Source organism: Thamnophis sirtalis, unplaced genomic scaffold (assembly GCF_051295495.1).
Source record: "Thamnophis sirtalis isolate CommonGarterSnake01/CBP01778 unplaced genomic scaffold, rThaSir2_p1.2 scaffold_14, whole genome shotgun sequence".
NCBI lineage: Eukaryota > Metazoa > Chordata > Lepidosauria > Squamata > Natricidae > Thamnophis > Thamnophis sirtalis.
The window spans coordinates 26,543,339-26,568,792 of NW_028261394.1; the positions used below are offsets into that span (position 1 = coordinate 26,543,339).

General features: G+C 44.0%; 1 protein-coding gene across 2 annotated transcripts; it reads left to right on the forward strand.

The window, feature by feature from the left end:
- The first annotated feature begins 50 nt into the window (after positions 1–50).
- COQ9 (coenzyme Q9) lies at positions 51–24,195 on the forward strand. 2 transcript variants are annotated; one of them, XR_015698478.1, is made up of 10 exons: positions 51–185; positions 2,809–2,968; positions 3,443–3,578; positions 6,627–6,769; positions 6,982–7,066; positions 10,311–10,415; positions 15,748–15,903; positions 16,048–16,124; positions 22,407–22,460; positions 23,518–24,195. XR_015698478.1 is itself a non-coding variant. In XM_087729325.1 (9 exons), exons 1-9 carry the CDS (start codon positions 125–127, stop codon positions 23,551–23,553), a joined length of 936 nt encoding a protein of 311 aa, XP_087585451.1. In that variant the 5' UTR covers positions 52–124; the 3' UTR covers positions 23,554–24,195. The 2 variants fall into 2 exon arrangements, 1 of the variants encoding a protein (XP_087585451.1); XM_087729325.1 differs by lacking the exon at positions 16,048–16,124 and having other exon boundaries at positions 52–185.
- Positions 24,196–25,454: the final 1,259 nt, after the last annotated feature.

Sequence of the window (25,454 nt, forward strand, 5' to 3'; positions counted from 1 at the left end):
GTCAGCGGCGTCTCGCTCCCTCCTCCCACTCCTGCGCGAGGAGGCCGCGCCCCGCTCCATAGATGGCGTCCGCGGCAGCTCGCCCCGCCCCCTTGGCTCTCCCCGCTCGTCGCCCGACTCAAAGATGGCGGCGGCCGCGGCGGGGCTGAGGCGGTCGGCCCGGGGGCTGCTGCGCTGCCCGGCTGGTGAGGTGCTGGAGTGGGGGGGAGCGCGGCTCGTGCCGGGGTGGGCGGGTGGGGGAAGGATGCCTTCAGCTTCCCCCGCTCCGGGATAGGCGGAACCGGGCGACCCGCCATTCAGGCGAGAGGAAGGGAAGGTGAGGTGAAGGGCGTGGGAGGCCCTTCAGCCCGGCTTATTTGCATACATCACCCTAGGATGCCCCCTTGAAGGAAATCCGGGGCGGAGCGAAGTGGGATTACACCCCCTATCATCCACGGCCGAGGGGACTGCAGGGCCCATCATCCACATAGTTTCCCGGTGCGTCCCCACTGCGCCTGCGCGGGAGTTTGGACTGAGAGTCCCCCCCCCCTCCCCCGCAACGTGAGGGCCATCAAGGCGCTGTCAAACCCCGCTCCTCATGACAGCCTGGACTGTAATACCCATAAGCCCCAGCCGCAACCTGTCAGAGATTCTGGGTTTGGGAGTCGAGCTCTGATGGTTTCCTGATCTTCTCTCATCCTGGAGTTTTGCTGCCCAGGGAAGGAAGGAAGGAAGGAGCTTCTTCTGGGCCTGAAGCAAAGTTGGGTGGCCCGGATTTCCTTGCAGTTTTTCTCACTGCTGAATTTGGAAGCAGTGAGAATGCAAAATGGCAGCCTGTGCCCAATGCTTTCTTCTTCTTCCATTCATTCATTCATTGATCCTATTAGGCTTCTGTCCCCTAGCCTCCTCTCTTAAGAAGCTTACAGATTTTCAGAATGGCAACGAGGTTATAGCTAATGAGTATATAACCATTCAATAAAACAACATGGTCATAAATTACATCATCACAGAGTCAAAAGAAAAACCCCAAAACACCCCTGAAGACAATCCTCATTATCCCCTTAGCTTCAAAAGATTAGCGATCAGTCTCTCTTGCTTCCAGGTTGATTTTTGACTCCTGGCCACTACCTGCAGCTTTGTTGGCAAGGTTTTCAGAAGTGGCTTGCCGTTGTGTCCTTCCTAGAGCTGAGAAAGAGTGACTGGTCAAAGGACCTCAGCTGGCTTTGTGCCTAAAGGCAAGACTAGAACCCACAGACTTCTGGCCAGCTGCTTCTGAAATTTTGCCAAGAAACCTGTAGGGACTTGTTTTAGGCAGTCTTCAAGAACCAGATATGATTGAATGGAAGAAAACAAACAACAGCATTTGGTAGAGCAGCCAAGGATGTCTGGGAAAAGATAATTCAGGTGCCAGGATGCTCGGGATCAGAAATGTGTGCCTGGTGACACCATAAAGTAATGTTGAAAGAAATGGCCTTCTGGGTTCAGTTCCAAATGGGGAAAAAAGACATTGGAAACATGGTGGCTGATTTGAAAGATGGTTTAATGGTGAACAGGACCACTTGGCTTGAGGTCCTGGGCAAAAAGACACATGGAGTGGAAAAAGAGTGTGTGTGAGAGAGATTTATATTCTCTATTGGGATTTGAATTTGAGCTTGTATTCTGATTGGTTGTCAGACTCTCATGGAACTTTGTAGATTGTGTTTTTGAGCCCCAAGCTTGGTTGAGTCTTGCAGGGTGATGGTGTAATGAAAGGGCTTTCGACCATTCCTACTGTGGCTCTGCCTGAAGGAGGTAGATCTTTGTTATATAGAATAGACTGGCCCAGGCCTTAATGGCTCATTGACAAAGGTGGTGGTGGGTGGGCTGAGTTTCTGCCTCCCTTTTAGGGGAAATATTCTGCCCTTTGAATATTTCCTAAAATATCCCCTTTTCCTAGGAGAGGGGTGGGGGCTAACTTCTTACAGTAAATTGGACTTAGAAGAAGCAGAAGAGGAAGAGTATTGGCGTCTTTGGACTTTGATGTTGGAGAAAACTGAGAACTCCATGAGCAGCCAAGAAAGGAAACAAATGGGTAATTCAACAAGCGTTGATCCAGAATGCTTCCTTGAGGCTCATTTTTTTCAGACACATTATGCAAAGACCAACCTCCTTGAAAAAGTATAGAACATGGTGAAAGGTGGGATGAGAGGGACAAGGCAGAAGAGAAACAACAAGGTAGATGGATTCAATTACAGTTAACAGTGGTGGGAAGGTAACACCATTCTGTGCGCCTTCAGTGTTTAGTCATGCCGGCCACATGACTACAGAGACATCTTTGGACAGCTCTGGCTCTTCGGCTTTGAAATGGAGATGAGCATTGCCCCCTAGAGTTAGGAATGACTAGCTAAGATGTTCAAGGCGAACCTTTACCTTTTACAGTAACAGTAGGTGGACTGTTGAAGGATCAGGTTGGAGACCAATCATCTTGGGGATTGCTAGGAGGAGGTGATGCTGACTGGATGGATGGCACATAATCAAGATTCAAGAATATTTTAATGGGCCTAAGGCTTTGTAGATAATTCCAGCCTCATTTGTAAGTCATTACTGGAAGTAGCTTTTATTAGATAACTTTATTTGGCATGTTATGAAAGAAGACTTGGGTTTTTAGACAATACTTGTCTGGCATATCAGTGACATATTTGGGGTATATATATGTCTTACTCTTAGGCATGTGATTTTGTGCATAGGCTTTCGCTTCAAATTCTGAAATGTATAAAGGGGGGGGGGGCTCCACAGCATACAAGATGATCCATTAGGTTTGTATGTTATTCAACTAATTTCTGTTTTCAGTCTTTCGAAGGCAGCTGTATCAGTCTCAGCGGGCCTTCCATCCTGCACTGGCACTGCAAAGAGCTTCAGAAGAACAGAAACAGCCCCCCTTCCCAACTCCCGGTCAGCAATATTCAGCATATTCACCCATAGAAGAAAAGCATCCAAGCTCACACCCCAGGTAATTTGCATAATTTCTGTCCCAAATGGCCGTGCACTTTCTTTTTTCCCCAAAGTAGCAATTCTTTGCTTTGGAAAAAGTATAATGAACACATTTTAGTGAGTAATTTAGTAGCTGGCATTCTTCCATCTTACTCTTGAGAATTTTGCAAAGCAGCGTTCAAATTGACACCTGAGCGATGTTGTGAACCAAGAATCTCTAGAATGATTGGGGGAGGTCTTCATGCACTTGTAAACATTGATAGATGTGGTTTATTTTATGTATGTCTTAAGTTTTTTTTTTTAATCAAAGATGCCAATAATGTTGTAGCCAAAAATACAGTGTCTAAACAAACTAAATCAACCATTTATCAAACAAAGGCATGCACTGTTTCATGACGGCATCAATTATAATTGAGAAAAAATAATAAAAGCTTTGGACTTGTAGTGTTTAAAAGTGCTTGTAAGACATGCCTTCCTATGTTTTTACCCCTAGCTACACAGATCAGGGGGGTGAAGAATCAGAGGGCCACGAGAGTGAGGAGCAGATACAGAATCGGATCCTGACAGCAGCTCTGAAATTTGTGCCCACTTATGGCTGGACAATGGATGCAATTGCAGAAGGAGCGAAGGTCTGTATTAAGAGAAGCAGCATGTTAGGAGATCTATGATCAGAGACCGGAGGGATCTGTGCTTTAGCATAACTGAGTTCCAAATTCACATTACTGTCATTTTTTCTTTGAGAATTTTTGGGTGTAGAACTTTGAATTCTATTCAGAATCACCATATTTTTGGGAGTATAAGAAGCATCTCCCCCCCCCCCCCAAAAGAGTAGAATGTTGGTGCGTCTTATACACCGGATGCATCTATTTTTGGCCTCCTGAAGCCCTGCCCCCGCATCCCATTTTGCGAAAAATGAGGCGTTTTTGCTTTCCCTCAGTCCCCAGAAGCACTCTGCAAGCGTCAGCAGGGGTGGGGGAGGCAAAAATGCCTCTGTTTTTGCAAAAAGATGAGTGAATAATGGGCCGGGTTTTTTGCAAAAATGGAGGCGGTTTTTTGGTTCTCCCGGCCCCCCAGAAGCACTCTGCTGGCTTCAGCAGGAGTGGGTAAAGGCAAAAATGCATGTTTTTGCAAAAAATGGCCCATTTTTCACCTGTTTTTCTGCAAAAACGGGGACGTTTTTGCTTTTCTCCAGCCCTGCTGAAGCCTGCAGAGTGCTCCTGGGGGCCGTGGAGGACAAAACCTTTTTTTTCTTACTTACCTCTTTGAAATCTTGGTGCGTCTTATAGTCTGAAAAATACAATAACATTTTTAGCTCCTTGTCAATAGGATTGATGTGCAGGAAATTTCTGAGTCTCACCTCTCAGTATCCCCCATTTTAGGACATTTTGCTTGCTGTTTTTCGCAAAATAGGTTCTACAGGTAGTCCTCGACTTACGGTCACAATTGAGCCCAATTTCTATGTTGCAAAGTGAGACAGTTAAGTGATTTTTGCCCCATTTGTCATCCTTTCTAGCCACAGTTGTTAGGTGAATCGCTGCAGTTGATAAGGTAGTGACCCGGCTGTTAGGTGAATGGGGCTTCCCCATTGACTTTGCTTGTCAGAAGGTCGCAAAAGGGGATCACACAACCTTGGGATACTGCAACCGTCGTAAGTATGAACCCATTGCCAAGCATCTGAATTTGGATCACATGGGGATTCTGCAAAGACCGTAACTCTGAAGAATGGTCTTAAGTCACAATTATAGTGCCATTGTAACTTTGAACAGTCACTTTATGAACTGGTGTAAGTCATCTATTTGTATTTCATTGTAGATTTACAATACAAAACAGAATCTCCTATTTTTATGACATGAAAATTACTGAGGACCTGGGTTAAAGTTGCTTGGTGGGTCGAGAGAGATACCAATGCAGCTGAAAAGGGGGAGGGGAATGAAGGCTCCACATACATTATCTCGATTCTTCTGAGAGAACCCTTGCACCTTTGGTCATAACAAGTACAGGTAGTCCTCGACTTACAACAATTCATTTAGTGACCATCAAAGTTACAACAGCAGTGAAAAACGTGACTGAGGAGCAGTTTGCAGAGTTGTAGTCTTTGCAGCATCCCCATTGTCATATGATCAGAATTCAGATGCTTGGTAGCGGGTTCATATTTATGACCGTTTGATGTGTCCCAAGCTCATGTGATCCCCTTTTGCGACTTTCTGACAAGCGAAGTCAATGAGGAAGTCAGATTCCACCTAATGACCATGTGACTAACCTACCAACTGCACTGATTCATTCCACAAAGGTAGCAAGAAAAACCCTAAAATGGGGCAAAACTCAATGAATTCCTCAGCACCATCAATGCTGGACTCAATTCTGGTTGTAAGTTGAGGATTACCTGTATACCATGTCAGCCATGGACAGTCCTGAATAGGATTTGCACCTCACATGGTGCCTACTAGGACTTTCTAGTGGGCATCGTATCCTCCCCTCAGTGTGACCGCGGGGTCCCAGACCCCCAAACTAAAATCACGTTGTGACTGGCTGTAAGCTGAGGGCATTTCCTGGTCCAGTGGCTGGGTTTTTAAAAAAAAATATAAGTGATGCTGCATGTCAATGATTAGATGGCCAGTGGTGCCGCGACCAGGAAGAGGAGCATGTGCGTGCCAGTAAATGAAGTTCCAGTTTGCGGAATGCACAGGCGTGCTGGCCAGTGAGTTACTGCTGAACGTGCTCATGTGCCAGTCAGCTGGCTGCCACGCATGCTCACACCAGAAAACAGAAGATCAGCCGTTCTGGCTTCTGGCACTGCTGCACACACAAAGGCCAGCTGATCATTGCGGGCACATGTGCGCCAGAAACCCAGAAGAGGAGTGGGCGATGTTGCATGTGGCAGGCAACATGGCTCCACATGCCATTGGTTCGCCATCATAGGCCTAGACGTTGCTATTTAAACATATTGTATTTTTCGGAGTATAAGACACACCTTTTTCAAAAAAGAGGCTGAAAATCTGGGGGTGTCTTATACACTGAACACAGCATTTTTTGTCTCCTGAAACCCCGGCCCCTTCACCAAAATGTCCGTGCACAGCTTTTAGGAGGCCTCCAGAGTGCTCCTGGGAGCTGGGGAGGGCAGAAATGAGTGAAAAATGGACCATTTTTAACTCAATTTTGCCCCCCTCCCAGTCCCCAGGAGCACTCTATAAGTGTCCTAAAGGCTATTCATGCCCTTTTTTTTTTTGACAAAAACGGGCCAGTTTTTGTGAAAAATGGACCGTTTTTTGCTCATTTTTGGCCCACCTCCGCCCCCCCAGGAGCACTCTACAAGCCTCCTAACGGCTATTCATGCCCTTTTTTTTTTTTGGAAGAAAAACGGGCCGTTTTTGGGAGGTTTGCAGAGTGCAAAACTTTTTTTTCTTTTTCATTTGCCTCTTCAAAGCCTTGGTGCGTCTTATACAAAAATATGGTAGATCTTTTTAACATTGGTTTTATTGGGCTCTAATAATCTAAATGAAATGACGGTGTATATTTCTAGTCGGTGTATCAAATGCCATATGTTAAAATGAACAAGCTTCCCAAAGAGACGTTGTGCCAAATTAGTGCTATTTCATTTGTAATCCCTGCCTGTTTAAAGTTGCAGAAATTTATTTCTCTGTGGGAATTGTTCAACTCGACTTTTCTCCTCCCTTCAGTCTGTAGGACTCTCTGTTGCTGCAGCAGGGCTGTTTCACAATGACGGCAGCGAACTGATTCTCCACTTTGTGTCCCGGAGTAACTCCAAACTCTCGGAACTTCTTGAGGAACAGCACAAGCTGGTACAACTTGGCCAACTGGAGTGAGTTCCCAGGCAGAGGGAGGGAAGGGATGGGGCTGCGTTTAGGCTTCTAAACCAGCAGTGCGTGGGAATGGTAACTGCACTGGGCACGGGAAGGTTACTCCAGAAGGGGGCTTTGGCAGGTAACCTGCCTCTGGCATCCTGAGTACAGACCTTGAGCAAGAGAGACAGACAAGAGCGAATTGCACTAAATCATTCTTCTCTTTTGAAAGGAAGAAGAAAACAGACCAGTTTATAAAGGATGCTTTAGAAGCCAGGCTGAGAATGCTCATTCCATTTATTGAAAAATGGCCTCAGGTATAAAACTAAACTGCTTTTCTTGGTGTTTCTTGCAATGTTCCTAGATTATCTCAGTGCATTTAGAAAAGAACATGTTGATGGTTTAAGCTTCTCTGTGATCCGATCCAACAGAAAGAAATTACTTCTTTTTTCTCCTCTCTTGTGCGAATGAACTCCCAACCCCACGTCCGAACGGATCTTCTTTTCTTGCTTGGATGGATCCCCGAAGTGGTGCTTTTGTCTAGAGAGGGAAGACAGACAGCAATGCCCCAGTTTTGATCCTGGCTGGCTCTTTTTTCTGATTCGGTCTTTGTGACTTTCTGAAACAAATTTTAAAAGACTTTTGGGCCCTAAGGAATGCAGTGACATTCATCAAGTTAAAAAAATATTGTGTTTGTGTGTTAATACATGCCACATGGATATGGTTTGTGTATGTAGATGGCTGAATAAAGATAGATAAGATGTAAATTGTAGAAGTTAGACAGAAAGACATCATAATAGAGCTGGAAGGAACTTTGGTGGTCTTCTAGTCCAACCCCCTGCTCAAGCAGGAGACCCTACACCATTTCAGATAAGTGACTGTCCAGTCTCTTTTAAAAACCTCCAGTGATGACGCACCCACAACCTCTGAAGGCAGCTGTTCCACTGGTTAATTGTTCTCACTGTTAGGAAGTTTCTCCTTAATTCAAGGTTGCTTCTCTCCTTGATTAGTTTCCATCCATTGGTTCTTGTCTTGTCCTTAGGTGCTTTGGAAAATAAATTGATCCCCTCTTCTTTGTGGCAGCCCCTCAAATACTGGATACTGCTATCATGTCCCTCCTAGTCCTTCTTTTCTCTAGACTAGTCAAACCCAAATCCTACAACCATTTTTTTATTTGTTTTAGTCTCTAGTCTTTAGGATGATTAGTCTCTTTAATCATCCTAGTTGCTACTCTCTGCACTTTTTCCAAAGTCTCAACATCTTCTTTGTAATGTGATCAAAATTGGATGCACTATCTCAGGTGTGGTCTTACTAAGCCTATATAAAGCGGTATTAATACTTCGCATGATTTTGATTCTATGCCTCTGATTATAAAACCAAGGATTGTGTGTCTGTGTGTGTGAGAGAGAGAATCTGAGAGAGAGAGACAGAGGCAAACAGACAGACAGACAGACAGATAGATATAGAGATATAGATTGAAAGATAGATAGATGATATGATACGATACGATACGATACGATGATACGATAGATATGATAGACAGGTAGGAAAGAGTGGTGTAATGGCAGAGTTGCTAAAACAGGAGTTTGGAAACTCAACCCGTAGCTGTAGGAGTTCTCTGGGGGAGTTTGCTCCTGTCCCTCTTCTCAGAGGCAATAGAATATAGTGGCAACAGTGCTGGACTAGGAGCAGAAAAATCCAGGTGTGAAGATCCCAAGGGATGACCTAATTAATTTACGAGCCTCGAGACAAAGTTTAAAAAAATCCATTCATTTAGTAGGATCAGCATCTTGGCATGATCTCCTGTGGAGCCGAAACTGAATTCCACTTAATGGCGTCTGAACTTTACACCTGTGTCCCCTCCCCTCTGCCTGAAGTCATAAATCACATTCGCTAACAAGATGTTATGGCAGGTTATGGACATACACATTCACATGCCAGCTGCAAGAATATGAGACTTGACTCTGGCCAAAAGTATGCATGGACTTCTCCTCCCTTCTCGAGTTGATAATAGTCATGGAAACACAATACCAGGTTCTATTCCCCCCTCAATCACAGAGACTGGAGATTCAATCCCTGGAGACTTTGGGCAAGTCCTTCCCTCTTGATGCCAGAACCAAGATGGGGTAGCAGTGAAGGGACTTCCCTGGGAATAGGGAGACCCTGGTTCCAGTCCCCCTTTAGATCAAGAAAATTTGGAGACTTTAGGCCCATCATTCTCTCAGTCCAGCCCTGCTTTACAGAGGGAGGCTAGTCTGAGAGCGTCCAGCTAAGAGGTCTTTGGAATTGGGCGGTTTATAAATTCAAGTCAACAAATAAAAAAATTACTCATTATTTTTTCACATTTCGGAACTGCCCATCTCCTCAAGGAGGGACTCCTTGTTGTAGTGAAGGAGAGGAAAATGGAGAACCATATCTGATGCCTTCCGTTTCTGTACAAGAGGCTAGAATCTCATTCATGAATCATAAAAAAATATTCACTTGCCTTCAGATCAAATTTGTCAGCCATCTAACTTTTACTGGATGGCTCCAGGAATCTGAATAACAGAAACACAGGGTTGGGAAGGACCTTGGAAGTCTTCTAGTCCAACATCCTGCTCAAGCGGGAAACCCCATCCACACAAATGCCTGTCTAATCTCTTCTTAAAAATCCCCAGGGATGGAGCACCCAAAACCTCTCAAGGCAAAGCCATTCCACTGGTTAATTTTTCTCCCAGACAGGAAATTTGCCTTCTAGCCACTCAGATATTGGAACACTGTTATCATGTCACTCCTAGTCCTTCTTTTCATTAGATTAAAACGGTAAAGGTTCCCCTTGCACATATGTGCTAGTCGTTCTAAGGGGTGGTGCACATCTCCATTTCAAAGCCAAAGAGCCAGCGCTGTCCGAAGACGTCTTGTCATGTGGTCCGTGCATGACTCAACACTGAAGGCACACGGAACACTGTTACCTTCCCACCAAAGGTGGTTCCTATTTGTCTACTTGCATTTTTATGTGCTTTCGAATGGCTAGTTGGTAGAAGCTGGGACAAGTAACTGGAGCTCATTCTGTGACGTGGCGCTAGGGATTTGAACCGCTGAACTGCCAACCTTTCTGATTGACAAGCTCAGCGTCTTAGCCACTGAGCCACCGTGTGCCTAGATTAGACATACCCAATTCGAACCTAGGAAAAAAAGAAAGTCAAAAAACCCATTAACTCTTTCTGCTTAAGTTCATTGGGTTGAGAGTAAAAGACACTCTGGGCAGCATTCAAGGTCTAGGGACAGGGGTGTCCAAACTTTCTGACTTATGGACTTCAACTCCCTGAGTGCTGGCTAGGGAATTCTGGGAATTGGAGTCCACAAAGCTTAAAATTGCCAAGTTTGGAGACCCCTGCTGTAGAGTAAAGGAGGAACTTCCATCTCCTTGGCCTTATTTATCTTATTTGGGTATCCATTTTGGTATCTTTGTTCATTTCTCCCCCTTCCTTTCCCCGTAATATTTACAAAAATAAAACAGCTGGAGCGTTGGAGGTTAAGAACGGTCCTCTTTGCTTAACCCATTTCTCTGGTTTTCTTCAGGCTATGAGTGTGTTGCTGATGCCACACAATATTCCATCCAGCTTCAACCTGCTTGCCAACATGGTGGATGACATCTGGCATTATGCAGGAGATCAGTCTACCGATGTAAGTCTGAGGAGGGGGGTGGTAGCATTTGGGATTTGGAAAGGCCATGGGGAGGTTTGAAATACGCTGCTTTGCAGGGCAAACATATTTGGGGCTTTCTTTTTTGGGGGGGGGGAAGTACAGTTCAAGATTCAAAGGAGGTGGGCACAGGACATACATTCACTGAGTTCACATGTTGTGCTAGACTCCCGTGGCTTTGGCTTAATATATTGTAAAACATGGCTTAGGGCAGGGGTGGGGGTGTCTCCAAACTTGGCAACTTTAAGACTTGTGGACTTCCTTCCAGAATTCCTCAGCCAGGATGGCTAGCTGAGGAATTCTGGGAGTTGAAGTCTACAGATCTTGAAGTTACTAAGTTTGAGAAACACTGGCTTAAAGAAGATCATACCTGTCCACCTGTTACAGCTGCAGTTGCTTAGTTCCTGGTGCAACTCACCTTAAAATGATGCCCAGCAGAAATGGACGCAATATGGGAGATTAGAGGGATTGGTGTGACCTCATTCAGGGCTAGAGAAAAGTTCTATCTCCCACAAGCTGCTATGGACTGCAGGGAGAAGACATGTTCAGGCTTCTTGTAATTCAGAGTAGTTGTTTCTAATCGTCCTGGCAAACCTGTTCTCCAGGAAACGTATAATTAAGTGAGATATTGTACGCAACACTCATGCTTCGTCTCTAAAGAGAAGTGGGGTTAGGTTTATGAGCAAAAGACGAGAGCAAAGGGTCATCTGTTAATTCTTAAGATTGGCTTGGGGATCACTGGTACAGATAGTCCTTGATTTATGACAGTTCTCATTTAGTGACCGTTCAAAGTTACAACGCCACTGAAAAAAAGTGACCTGGCTGTTTTTCAAACTTGCGACAGTTGCTGAATCCTTTCTGACCAGCAAAGTCAATAAGGAAGCCAGATTCACTTAACAATTAGTTGCTAACTTAATAACTGCAGTGATTCACTAAGCAACTGTGGCAAGAAAGGTTGCAGAATGGGGCAAAGCTCACTGAACAGCTGTCTTGCTTAAGACCATAAATTTTGGGCTCAGTGATGGTTGTAAATCGAGGATTACCTTTATCAAGGCTGCCCTGGTTCTAGATGAGAAGATACGTTTTGTTTTATAAATTAAAACCACCCATTTCTACTCTGTACCACAGAAAAGGCAGTACTATAGTGATATATCAAATAGGGGCTGCGTTTCTATTTTTGCCTGTCTTTCTTAATATTTATGAATCACCATTCCTTTTTTGGAGACATCTAAAGTGTTGTGTAATGCAATCTTATAAAAACCATAAACACTGCCAAATCATCAGATCGAAACAGATAGCACTTTTACCATGGGTTTAATTCTGCCAATGAATAAATCCGTGCCACATTCAAATGTTCATGGCAGAGGGATGAAAGAGCTGTCGCCCTGTCACGGTGCTGGCGGATGGACGGAGCCTTAGTGCGGGAGTGAAGCCCTGCGCTTTCCGGAACAGCATTCCGCCTTCATCACGGTGCATTTGCTGTGGCTGCCTCCATGGCCTGCCCGCTGCTCTCTTAGCGCCTTGCATAGCAGAGTGAAATTTAGCACACTTCACAATGGGGAAGACGGGGTCCCCTTATTCTGGAGCCTGCTACGACGCGGAGCGTTGGCGACAGCTTGATCTCGTCTCCTGGATGTCAGTTGCTTTTCCTGCAGAGTCGCCAGTGTTGTGATGCCCCACCTCTTCCGGCCAGCTGGTCTTTGGTGAGCTGCTCCTGGGCTCGTCAGCCTCTTGATGTCAGATTCCTACCACCCAGTATCAGTTCAGGGGTTCCTTCCCCCTCCCTCCCCTGGGAAAGAGAGAGAGAGACAGGGAGACTCGTGTGACTGGGTGGGAGTGAGTGATGTCAAGCTGGCCACACCCACCCAGGTTTTGTGGCTCCCGGTGTTTTCTGTGGAAAACAGGTCCAAATGGCTCTTTGAGTGTTTAAGGTTGCAGACCCCTATCTTAGGGGTACCCAGAGTGGAACCGGGCATTTGCCTGGTTGAAACCTAGTCCTGCTCTTCAGGTTCCCTCCATCCAGGATGGAAGAAAAGGAAAGATTCTGCTTGGAAACTTTTTTAAGCAGTTACCTAAATTACTCCGTTCTTAATGATGAGAGCCTTTGGATTCTCTTTTTTGGGGCTGGAAATAAAAACAAAGTAAATTACTTCTTAATTAAAGCAATTAATGAACTACTTGACCTATTATAAAGAGAAGAAAGAGATAAGAAGACCTTAGCGGGTCCTTTTAATAAATGGTTTTAATAAACCTGTGCCAGAATAAAACAGCAGCTACTGCAGTAACAAATAAATGGCACAATGGACAAATTAAAGGAATAAAGCAGAAAGCCAAATAAAAGACAGAGATCACACCAGGAAGCTAAAGTTTTTTTCTGAGACTATGCAAATTGCAGTGGAGCTTTCAAGAAATTCAGCTTCCACAAGAGAGCCTGCTTTATTTTTTTTCTCCCTCTGCTGTTTTGGAAATTGGGGGGGGGGGGGCTTTTTTATTTTTTTGCTGTTTCTAATTTATCAGTGCGGCCCTTTGGGGCAGCACAAGATGCAGCATTTATAGAACTGAAAATGTATGCCTTTTCCCAACCTTGGATAGCATGGAATGGAAAGTGAAAGTCTGCTTGGAAACTACGGACTTGCTTCCAAGTTACCTGTCTCTTGTCAATTCAATTCAATTCGGAATAGAGCTGGAAGGGACCTTGGAGGTCTTCTAGTTCAACCCCCTGCTCAAGCAGAACCATACACCATTTCACGCAAGTGACAGTCCAGTGTCTTCCTAAAAACCTCCAGTGATGGAGCACCCAGAACTTTTAGAGGCAAGTGATTCCACTTGTTAATTGTCCTCCCTGTTAGGAAGTTTCTCCTTAATTCCAAGTTACTTCTCTCCTTGATTAGTTTCCATCCATTGCTTCTTGTCACGCCTTCTGGTGTTTTAGTAAATAAGTTAGCTCCCTCCTCTTTGTGGCAGCCCCTCAAATACTGGAACACTGCTGTCATGTTCACCCCCTCTTTCCTCTACACTAGCCATACCCAAATGCTGCAATTGTTCTTCATATGTTTTAGTCTCCAGGCTCTTAATCATTTTAGTTGTTCTTCTCTGTACTTTTTCCAAATCAAAAGTCAGCAGCTTCCTTTAAAATCAAGCTTTAAAGAAAGCTGTTCTTAATTCTGTGGTGCCTCAGAAATCTGGGTGATTGTAAAATAACACTCCCTCCCAAGCAGTGGGAAATTGCTGATAGGGTGTCTGCTTTTATTTGCTTTATTTATTACATTTATATGCTACCGAGTGCCTATTGAGTGACTCTGGATAGCTGACATCGTGATAAAACAATCAAATAAAAGAATTGAAATGTTAAAACATGCATTCAAAGCTTTAACCAGCCTCTCCCTTCTGCTTCAGTGAATGTACCTTGCAGCCTCTCTCCCAAAGAGGCAATCCAAAGGTCTCCAGGGTAGAGAATCTACAGTGATCGCAGGGGGATACGACCATTAGATCTGTGCTTTGAAGTAATGAAACCACAACGTGCAGAGCCATGGCCAAAAATGCTTCCAGCATCACCGAAGCGAGTGCAAAGCAGCCTATTTCTTATTGTGCCTCTTTATATGTATGTAGATTTTTCTTACTTAAGTTTCTGTTACCCTTGAAGGAAATTCTGGACATGGCTCGTTACGTCTATTCGCCACAAATAACTTTGCAGTAGCTTTTCTGGCAAAGCTTCTGTTCCTCTTCAGCGAACACTTTTATGTTCAGGGTTATAGTGCAGTGCACTAGGGCAGTGGTAATTAGTTCTGTGACAGAAGTAGAGAGAATAGAAGAGAATTAAAATAGATGAGAAAGAATAGAATAGAATAGAATAGAAATAGAATATAAAGAATAGAATATAGACTAGACTAATTTAGAATATAATATAATTAAAATAGAATAGAATAAATATTGGAATGAAGAATAGAATGGAATAAATATTGGAATGAAGAATAGAATAGAAAATATAATAGTATAACAATTGGAAGGGACCTTGGAGGTCTTCTAGTCCAGCTCCCTGCTCAAGCAGGAGACCCTATACCATTTCAGACAAGTGACTGTCCAGACTCTTCTTAAAAACCTCCAGTAATGGAGCGCCCACGATTTCTGGAGGCAAGCTGTTCCACTGGTTAATTGTCCTCACTGTTAGAAACCTTCTCCTTAATTTCAGGCTGCTTCTATCTTTGATCAGTTTCCAACCATTTGTCAGGCCTGCAATTATATTCCTTTTAGAATTTTGGCCTGCCACACTTTCTCTTATTTCATTATGCTGTTTCATTAGTATAGTTGATGGGAGAGGGCAATAGACAGGAGTAGGATTGTGGAATGTATTGATAGCATTTTTTTCTAGAAGACCAAGGTCATCTTTTGTCTCCGCACTTTTACACCTGACCAGAAGCAGCTGGGTGGAGACGCCAGCATGGAAGAAGAAGATTGGACCATGTGATGGATTGTGGATGTGGGGACAAGATCATGAACTTTTAACTGGGTGGGATTCTGGTGTAATTTCCAGAATTGGGATTAACACAGATGTGCTAAGATGTCTGCTTTATTAAATTGGAACTTTAAGGATCGTTTTGCCTTGGACTCTGATTTAATTCTACATGATACTTGGAACGCTGACACCATTATTGTATCGAGAGTATTGGGTTAATTGTGTTGCATTTCATGTATAAGTGATTATAGAGTCATAGTCTCTTAACAGCAAATTCTTGCCTCCTGTGGATTCTTTCAGACTTCTATTTTTCCATGACATTCTCTAGAGTATGTTTCTTAGCTGGCCAGAGACAAAATTATCTGGCCAGATCTTGCGGTGATGTGTCCCTTGCCAGATACAAAGATTAGGGCCAGCCTGTTTTTCAGCTCAAGTGAAAAGCACCACCGTCTGGTCTTCTCTCCAGACCAATCAAAATCAGCTGGGACACATCCAGGACCTTAGATGGTTTTTGTTTGGAAATTCAGCAAACTCCATTTCAGGATAATATTACAGTGCTTCTGTAATTTCTCTCCATGACTTAACAGGAGAAACATTGCACCATGCAACATAAATATAACATTTCCATATTAATTGTGTTTTTTTAAAAATTATTTTTCAGGTTTGTAGAACTCACTTTTCTTGATATGTTCAACTAGAAATCTAAATGTATGTCTCTCTGTGTTTTTATGGAATAGACCTATGACACTCCAATTGTGATTAAAAACATGGGTAGGAGTTTCATATCGAGGCAGATTGCAAAAACCTTAATTTGTTATTGGGACCCGCATCTTCTGAGTCTCTCAATTCCTGGTCTTGCAGATAAATTGGTACACTCGCCGAGTAATCCTGGCCGGAATTTATAACACCACAGAACTGGTGATGATTCAGGATTCCTCCCCGGATTTTGAGGATACTTGGTCCTTCCTATACAACAGAGTAGGTGACGCTATGAACGTGGGCCACACAGCTAAACAGGTGAGTTATAATAATAATCATGAATTTATGACCAGCTGACCCTTGTGCCACGCAGGTTTTCCAATGAGATGATCAAGCTCTCTTCCCTCCACCCCTCCACCCTCCAAAGTCGCAAAAGTAACGTCATTTTGTTTTCCGGCTTAGTGTCCTCCAAAGGCTGGCTGGAAATTTTGGGAGCTGAAATTCCAGCCTGTTTGGAGGGAAAAGGCGCAATAAACCAGGTAATTTTTGATCAAGCGCATAGATTATTTTTACCCTGTTTCCCTGAAAATAAGACCTCCCCGGATAATAAGCCCAATGGGGCTTTTGAGTGCATGCACTAAAATAAGCCCTCCCCAAAAATATTGCAACACAGCAGCAGCCATGAGGTGACCATGCCCACCGCCTCCTGCACCTCAAAAATAATAAGACCTCCCCCGAAAATAAGGCCAAGCTCTTATTTCTGGGATCTAAAGAAAATAAGACCCTGTCTTGTTTTCATGGAAACATGGTAGAATTATTTTTACCCAAATGTTTCTGGCACATGTTGTCCCAAACACTTTAAAAAATATAACATTCCTCTTATTACTGCACATTTTTCAAGCAGTTTTCTTTAAGTTTCCATTTTCTGGTGCCAAAAGTATTAAGGAGCACATTTGCTCTGGTTTGGAGCTCTTCTATGGAAATCCATGTATATTGCGAAGAGGTCTTCCTGCTCGCAAGATAGAGGGGAGGGGAGGTTGAGCCCTGTACTCCTTTGGATCACTGTGAGTTTAACACATGGCTTGGGGGCACATTCCCATAACAGAGCAGGGGTTATGCAAAGGCATACAATAACTGCGTAGCATCTGCTATGTAGAGCTACCATTTCTCTCCCTCTGTCCAGTGTATATTGTGATAAGACGTACTGAAATCAGAAAGTGGAGTGCTGGGCAGTTCAAACCTCTCCTCCCAGATATCCCCTGGGACTTTGCACCCTGTCCCCACCTCCTGCTTTGAGTTAGCAGCTTGCTGGGAGGGTCTACGACAACTTGCCGTGGGACAACTTCTGCACGACAAGAGTTGCACTAATATCGAAGAAATAATGGAATAGAATCATTGAGATTAGAGTCGTGTTGGTGCAATGATTAGAATGCAGTACTGCAGGTTACTGCTGCTGGTTGCCAGAAGTTTGGCAGTTCGAATCTCACCAGGCTCAAGATTAACACAGCCTTCCATCCTTCCGAGGTGGGTAAAATGAGGACCCAGATGGTTGGGGGCAAGAGGATGGCTCTAAACCGGTTAGAGAGGGATGCAAAGCACTATAAAGCAGTATATAAGACTAAGTGCTATTGCTATTTTCCTTCCTTCCTTCCTTCCTTCCTTCCTTCCTTCCTTCCTTCCTTCCTTCCTTCCTTCCTTCCTTCCTTCCTTCCTTCCTTCCTTCCTTCCTTCCTTCCTTCCTGTTAGAATGCAGTATTGCAGGCTAATTCTGCCCACTGCTAGGAGTTCGATTCTCACCAGATTCAAGGTTGACTCAGCCTTCCATCCTTCCGAGGTGGTTAAAATGAGGACCCAGATTGTTGAGGGCAAATAGGCTGACACTGTAAACCGCTTAGAGAGGGCTGGAAAGCACTGTAAAGCGGTATATAAGTCTAAGTGCTATTGCTATTTAAGAAAGGATGCCAAAGGAGAGGCAAAATGAAATGTGGATGACAAAAGCTGAAATATTTTTTTAATTATGTGAAATAATGAAATTGAATTGTCCTGCAGCGAGTTGTCCCAAGGTGAATTGGCTGCAGCTACTTGTCCCATTCCGGCTTGCTGGTCCCTGCTGCTTCCCACCTGTCTTCCCAGGAAGTGTTTCATCTACCTCCCCCAACCTCAAATGTGTATAAAGGATTATGGAGACGGCCTTCACAAACGTAGGCAACAGCCATTAGGAAAACATGAACCTAGCCCAGGAAGACAGGAAAAGGGGAGAAGGAAGATCCAGATTGCCTCACTTTCTATTTACTCTCTGTTAAAAGAGGGAAGCAAAGAGCCTGTCAGACTCTCAGGATTCGGTTACTATAGTGCTATGATGGCAAACCTTTTCGGTACCTAGTGCCCAAACCAGAACATGTGTGCATGTGTGCGCGTACATGCGCCAGAGCCCTAAAACCCAAAGACCAGCTGGCTAGCGCGTGCATGCTTGTTTTTTCCGCATTTTGGGGTGTTTTTCATGCTGGTTTTTGGGGACATTTTTAGGATATTTTTTCAACGTTTTCAGACTCTCTTTTGGGGCCAAAAATGCCATGGAAAATGGCCATAAAACGGGCTGAGAAATGGCCCAGAAACGGTCCCAAAACACCCTAAAACAGACCGAAAAGCAGCCTGTTTTCTGGGCGTTTTGGAGGCTGTTTTCAGCCTGGTTTTGGTGCTCCGGCGCCTGCGAAGATCAGCTGGCCAGTGCACATGTGCACAATGTAAACCAGAAGAGCAGTTGGCGACACGCGCCATAGATTCGCCATCACAGCTATAGTCCATTGAAGGTTCCAGCTTTAATTCTTCTTGTGCCTGTTTCCTGATCTGTTCTACCTCAAAGGGCTGAAAAAGGCTTTCACAGTTTGGAGAGGACAAGGACAAAAAAATCAAAGTAATTTCAATAAAGTTGCCTCTTAGCAGTGCTACTAAAAGTTTCAAACTTTCCTTCCTTCCTTGAGGGGTAAACTGATCTCATCAGAGATAAATAAAAGGAAACTTCCTTTTTTTTAAAAAAGGCACAAAAATATCTTTCCCCCACAACTTTTCAATTTTAAGGTTAACACGGACAGATTCGGTGCTATAGACAAGGACTTGTAGAGTTATTTTGATTAAGATTAGCTATTAAACAGAAAATCCAGAAGAAATTGGGAAACAAATTATCCAGGTTGACTATCGTGTAGGAGAGTGCTGGTTTGCTAGAAATGAATATTTTCTCCCTTCTAGGGGATGATGTAATTTAACATCCTCCTAGAAGTTTGTGATAAAAATAATATTTTTTCTTACCCATCCTGAAGAGTGGAATAGCTGTTGGGCATTGGCCTTCACTTAACAGCGCACAGAACTGGGCTATTTCCTTTTACCTGCACTCATTTTTCAATCTTAGTCCTCAGCTTCTCTTTGGTCCTGTCTTCCAGTTCTGCCCTTGTATTTTTAAAAGATTGAAGTTTTCAGCCCCCCAAATAAAGGACATCTCCAGGTCTGTGTGACAGAAAAGCATTCACAGCCCATTCAGAAAGATGGCACATGGTCAGCCTTGCCTGAAAGCTGCCCCCATGCCATGGTGAGACTGCCCATGCTTGTGTGGCTCATCACAAGGGGTTGCCCATGCTCGCAGAATTTGGCAGTACATGGTTTTCTGGAGTTCTGTCTGTCTGTCTAGTCTGTCTGTCTGTCTTTCTGTATCTTTGTCTGTCTGTCTGTCTATCTATCTATCTATCTATCTATCGATATCTATCTATCTATCTATCTATCTATCTATCTATCTATCTATCTATTTTTCTGTATCTCTCTGTATCTCATCCATCCATCCTTCTTCCCTCCCTCCCTCCCTCCCTCCCTCTATCTCATCTATCTATTTTTCTGTATCTCTCTCTTCTCTCTGGGTATCTCTATCATCCATCCATCCTTCTTCCCTCCATCCATCCATTCATCCATCCATCCATTCATCCATCCACCCACCCACCCACCCACCCACCCACCCACCCACCCACCTACCTACCTACCTACCTACCTACCTACCTACCTACCTATATCACATTTATCTTGCCACAGGGTAACCGTGGGCATCTTATAATATTAAAAAGATAAAACCATATAAAAATAATACAAAAGCCAATACACAGTCATAGCTAAAAGATGGGGAGGGAGGGAAGTGGATGAGCAGGGAGAGGAGATGGGATCTGATATTAATCTATCAGCCACCTCCAATGGGAAGCCATTCCTTTGGAGCCTCAGCCAATTAGCAGAGCTGGGTCTTTAGGTTCCTGCAGAAAGTCAGGAGGGTTGGAGAGGACCTGATTCCAGGGGGCAAGATGTTCCAGAGGGCAGGTGCAATGGCAGAGAAGGCCCTTCTGGACCCCACCAGCTGGAATTCCCTGACCAGTGGGGCCCTCAACATACTTTCTCTTCCAGCACGGGTGGGGTTGACCAATCCCAGGGGAAGCTGAGGCAGTCCCTTAGGTCAGTGGTCTCCAACCTTGGCAACTTTAAGACTTCAACTCTGGGAGTTGAAGTCCACAGATCTTAAAGTTGCCAAGGTTGGAGACCACTGCCTTAGGTAACCTGGACCGATGTCATGAAGGGCTTTAAAGGTGATTACCAAGACCTTGAATTGCAAGATATGTGTGTCTTACTCCATTTTTTTTTAAAAAGAGGAACACATTATGCAGAACGCTTTATTAAGCCTCTGAATTAAATCAAGCTAATTTGCTTGGCAATCGTCCTCTTGGTTTCTGGCAAGTCCTCTTTTACATCACAGCAGTAGCCCCAGAATTAATCTGTTATATTTCACCTCCACTTGTGACTGTATGTTTATGTATATTTTGGGGGATCCTGCTCAGACAATGAGCTTGAAGCTTCTTAAATATCTCCAACCAGATAAGCTGCTTGGTTGCTTCTCTGGAACAGCAGCATCCTGCCCACATCCCGCTGTGCCTTTAAGATACCGTATTTTTCAGAGTATAAGATGCACCTTTTTTCCTCAAAAAGGAGGCTGAAAATCTGGGTGCGTCTTATACCCCAATTACAGCATTTCTTGCCTCCCAAAGCCCCGCCCCTTCACCAAAATGGCCATGCATACCCTTATGGAAGCTTTCAGAGAGCTCCTGGGGGCTGGGGAGGGCAGAAATGAGCAAAAAACCGGCCATTTTTAACCCTCCCCCATCCCCAGCAGCACTCTATAAGCCTCCATAAGGGTATGCATGCAATTTTTTTTTTCAAAAAATGGGCCTGTTTTGACAAAAAAACGGGCAGTTTTTTGTTGTTTTTGCCCCCCCCCCCGGAGCACTCTGCAAGCCCCCCCCCATTCATGCCTTTGGGGGGGAAAAACGGGCCCATTTTCGGGAGGTTTGTAGAGTGCAAAAACTTTTTTTTTCCTTTTGGAAAACTCTTTAACGGATTGATGAGAATTAGATTGATCAAGTGCTGTGCCAGCAGAAACAAAGTCTTAAGTGTTGCAGATTGTCAGTGATTTCCTTCTCCAGCACATGGATAAATACACCTGAAAACATCTACCTACCTTCCTACCTACTCTCTCTCTCTCTCCTCTCTCTCTCTCTCTCTCTCCCTACCTACCTACCTACCTACCTACTGTATTTCTCTCTCCCTCTTTACCTCTAGCTAGCTAGCTAGCTACCTACTCTCTCTCTCCCTACCTACCTACTATATTTCTTTCTCCCTCTAGCTAGCTATCTACCTACCTACTCTCCCTCTCCCTACCTACCTACTATATTTCTCTCTCTCTCTCTCTCTCCCTCTAGCTATCTACCCACCTACTCTCTCTCTCCCCACCTACCTACTGTATTTCTCTTTCTTTCTCTCCCTGTCTATCCCTCTATCTACCTACCTACTTTTTTTTTTAATCTGCCTCTTCAAAACTGTGGTGCGTCTTATACTCCGATGCGTCTTGTACTCCAAAAAATACGGTAGTTTGTGTACAGGTGGTCCTCAAATTACAATCAATCTCTTAGTGACTGAAGTTACAAGGACCCAAAAGGTATTTACGACTTAGTTCTGAGGTTCTGATGGCCACAGAGCCTTCCCGTGACCCCATAGCCACATTTTGGGCTCTCCGCAACTGCATTTGTGGTTGTTTCTGGTGCCTTGTGGTCATGTGACTGCAAAGCGTCTGCTTTTGGTTTTCGGCAAAAATAGCAAACAATGCGTTGGCTCAATGACCATGGTGTTTGCTTTACAATGACTGCATTTGCTTAATCATCATCTTCTTTTAATGACCCCATAATCCCTTGCGGGCTGGAGTCTGGGCAACTGAATGGAGCTGGATGTTTACTGGCCAGATGCCCTTCCTGTCTCCAGGGCAGAGTTTTTCTCTCCAGCAGATATATTCTCACTGTGCCCAGAGAGAGAAATAATCTGCCTCTATCTAGGATCAAACTCAAAACCTCCTGATTGTGAGGTGAGTGTTCCTACTCCACTTCACCACTCACTGCATTCGCTTAATGACGGCTGCAAATAAAGGCCCTCCCATTGGGTCACATGATGGTCTGCTTTGTCAGGCGTGGTACTGTCGTACGCCAAGGACCGCCTGTATGCTTGGTAGGAAATACTGGGACTTCAGCACATCAGGAGAGCACCACTGTGGCTGGATTTAGTTTAGTTTACTTTATTGTCATGGCACCTTGTACAATGAAATTAAGTGCGATCTTCAGTGTACAATGACAGTTCAAGTTGTGGTTGTTAAGGAATCGTGTGCAGCATTTAGGATGCTTCCTGATTGCTTTCCCCCCTGAAATGCCGGCTTGTAGTTGAAGTTTTCCATCTCTGTGGTTTTATTCCTCTAGGTTAAGGCAACCGGAGAGGCCCTCCTTCAGGGACTTATGGGCGCTGCTGTTACTGTGAGTAATTCCAGACACCGGATTTTCCACAGCCTTTGCTCCGAAACAATGTTTCCCTCCAGAATATTTCTCCTGTTACAGAATGGGGAAAAACACAGCAAAGCATCATGGTTTCTTTAAAAGGGGTTGGGGGTGGGACATGTGAGCTGCCCTAAATAATGAATTTTCCCAAAATAATTCCCAGGGATGAGTAGTTTCAGCAGAGTGCTTTTCATCTCAGAAGGATCTGTGCAGAAACAGACAATTTGCAGCAAGCCCCTTCCTCTGAATTGATTTCCCAGTTAATTTAAAGGAATTTAAACATTCATTTCTTTTAATGGGTTTAGGTGACTTAATAGTAGAATGCAGGAAAGGTGCTTGAATTCCAGCCTAACATTTTGTTAACTTCCTTAGCCAGTTTACTCAAGAAGTCCAGAAGTTTCTATTTGGAGTTTATTCTTGGCATGGCATTTTTTCTTGGGGTTAAGGCATCAGGCTGGAAACCAGTAGACTGAGTTCTAGTCCCATTTTAGGCATGAAAGCTGGCTGGGTAATTTTGGGTCACTCACCAGGAGACTGGGAGTTCTAGTCCTCTTTTAGGCATGAAAGCTGGCTAGGTATTTTGGGTTAATCCCCAGGAGATGGTGAGTTCTAGTCCCACTTTAGGGATGAAAGCTGGCTGGGTAACTCAGTCAATCCCCAGGAGATGGTGAATTCTAATCCTGTCTTAGGCATGAAAACTGATTGGGTGACTTTGGGTCAATCACCAGGAGACTAAGGTCTAGTCTCACCTTAGACACGAAAACTGGCACATATTTGACATCAAATATTGCATTCCTGTTTCCCAAAGCAATCACCAGGTGTTTGGGGGATCCCTTAACATCCGCTATGAACTGAGATGCCAGTTTTGGCAAATAGATGGTTTTAAGCAGTGTTGCTTCAATCAAGCAGTGTTGGGAAGATCACTGTTCCGAAATGACAAACAGTATCCTATTTTGCATGCTTGCAGCTTCTAACTTTCTCATGGTCTCCCTCACCATTTTTTAAAAAATGTTTTATTGTTTTTGTGTCTTGACAGTTCAAGAATCTCAGCGGCCTGAACCAGCGTCGATGAAGCAATTAGCCGTTAGTTAGGAGCCTTTGAGCATCTCTTCTGAGACTAGCAAAGAAACGGTGTCCTATAAATCTCGTCACAAGAATGTGAAACTGTCCCTTATTCTGTACCACCGTCAAAACAAACACACTGTCTGATGCAAAAACCTTGGACTTTATTTTTGGAGCATGTGGAATCGTTGGCCACCAATTGAAGATCGGGTAGAGAGGGTGGGAGAGAGGATTGGAGGGAGGGTGAGATGGAAGGGAGGGAGTGTATTGGGAGAGAGGAGTGATGGGGGTTTGAAGATCTCTTCGACCAACGGCGACCTAAAAAAATCAAATTCTGTTTTTAACCAAAAACGGATTTCTTTTGAGAAAATGATGGAAGGGTGATAGAAGTATTTGGGTTCAAAATTCTTTTAGAACACCCTTTTCATTTTCTCCACCTGGATATCTTAGGGTGTCTTAGCCACAAACAAACTTAGGTTGTATTGGTGGAATTGGCTAAATTATCTCCCAGCATCAGTGGCAGCTCTTCTCAGTTTAAAACCCAGCATTCTGCTCTGCTGTTTGTTGACAGTGTATTTATGGCGCTCTTGTGAATATATATTTTCCTGTACATTTGGACACGTCTGTATGTTCATTAAAAATAGTGAGCATTTTTCAGTGTTACTGTTTACCGTTCCTGTAGAACAACAGAGATGCAGGAGTATATATGTTCTTGCAGAGAAGTGAAGTAGTCCTCGACTTAACAACAGTTCATTTAGTGACCATTCAAAGTTACAACGGCACTGAAAAGAAGTGACTTAGGGCCGTTTTTCACACTTATGACCATTCCAGCATCCCCATGATCAAGTGATCAAAATTCAGACGCTTGGCAACTGGTTCATATTTATGACAGTTGCAGTGTCCCGGGGGGGTGGGGGGGATCATGGGGTCAGCTTCTGCGACCTCCAACAAGCAAAATTGGTTCCACCACAAAACCGCGGTAGACTAAAGCGCGCTCGACAAAAGCGCGTACGTGATGTCATCACAGCACGACGAAAACAGCACGCTGTGAGCGGGAAACTTAAAAATAACGCGAAAACCTTACCCTAACCCCCCCCAAACCTAACCCTAAACCTAACCTTAACCTAAACCTAACCCTAACCCTTAACCTAACGCTAACCCTTAACCTAATCCTAAACCTAACGCTTAACATAACCCTAAACCTAAACCTAACCCTTAACCTAACCCTTACCCTAACCCTAACCCTAACCCTTACCTTTATGTGAATCGGCTTGCTGTAAAAGCGCTTTTTAAAGCGCCCTTTTTTTTTCCGCGGTCGTATTTGTCGCGCTGCTGATGACGTCAGGTACGCACTTTAATCGGGCGCGCTTTAGTCTACCGCAGTTTTGACGGGTCACGGCAAAATCAAGGGAAAAGCCATATTCACTTAACAGCTGTGTTATTAATTTTATAACTGCAATGATTCACTTAACACTGGCACAAAAAGTTGTAAAATGGGGCAAAACTCACTTAACAAATGTAGCAACATAAATTTTGGGCTCATTTTCACCAGTGGCTATTTCAGGTAAGGCTGATTCATGTATCCTTAAATGGCTTCCTGGAAAAATGAACTGATCACCTTCAAATTCTGTTTAATGAAGGTATCTATAGAGATTCTCAGTTCTCCAGGCCATGGTGGTTCCAAAGGCCCCTTTTCAAAAGGCAACTGGACTTTGTTTTTCCTTAAACATGTTTCACTTCTCATCCAAAAAGTTTCTTCAGTTCTGACTGAATTTAATGAAGGTAGTCACAAAGATCTTTTTTTTTTCCCCAAAAGGCAACTGAAAATTCTTGGTATTTTCTTTGAAAACATTGTGGAGCTTGGATGAGAAGCGAAATGTTTTCAAAGAAAATACCAAGAATTTTCAGTTG

Coding starts and splice junctions, on each gene's coding strand:
- COQ9 (XM_087729325.1), top strand. CDS start 125: ATGGCGGCGGCCGCGGCGGGGCTGAGGCGGTCGGCCCGGGGGCTGCTG. Junction 186..2,808: donor GCTGCTGCGCTGCCCGGCTG/GTGAGGTGCTGG, acceptor TTCTGTTTTCAG/TCTTTCGAAGGCAGCTGTAT. Junction 2,969..3,442: donor CATCCAAGCTCACACCCCAG/GTAATTTGCATA, acceptor TTTTACCCCTAG/CTACACAGATCAGGGGGGTG.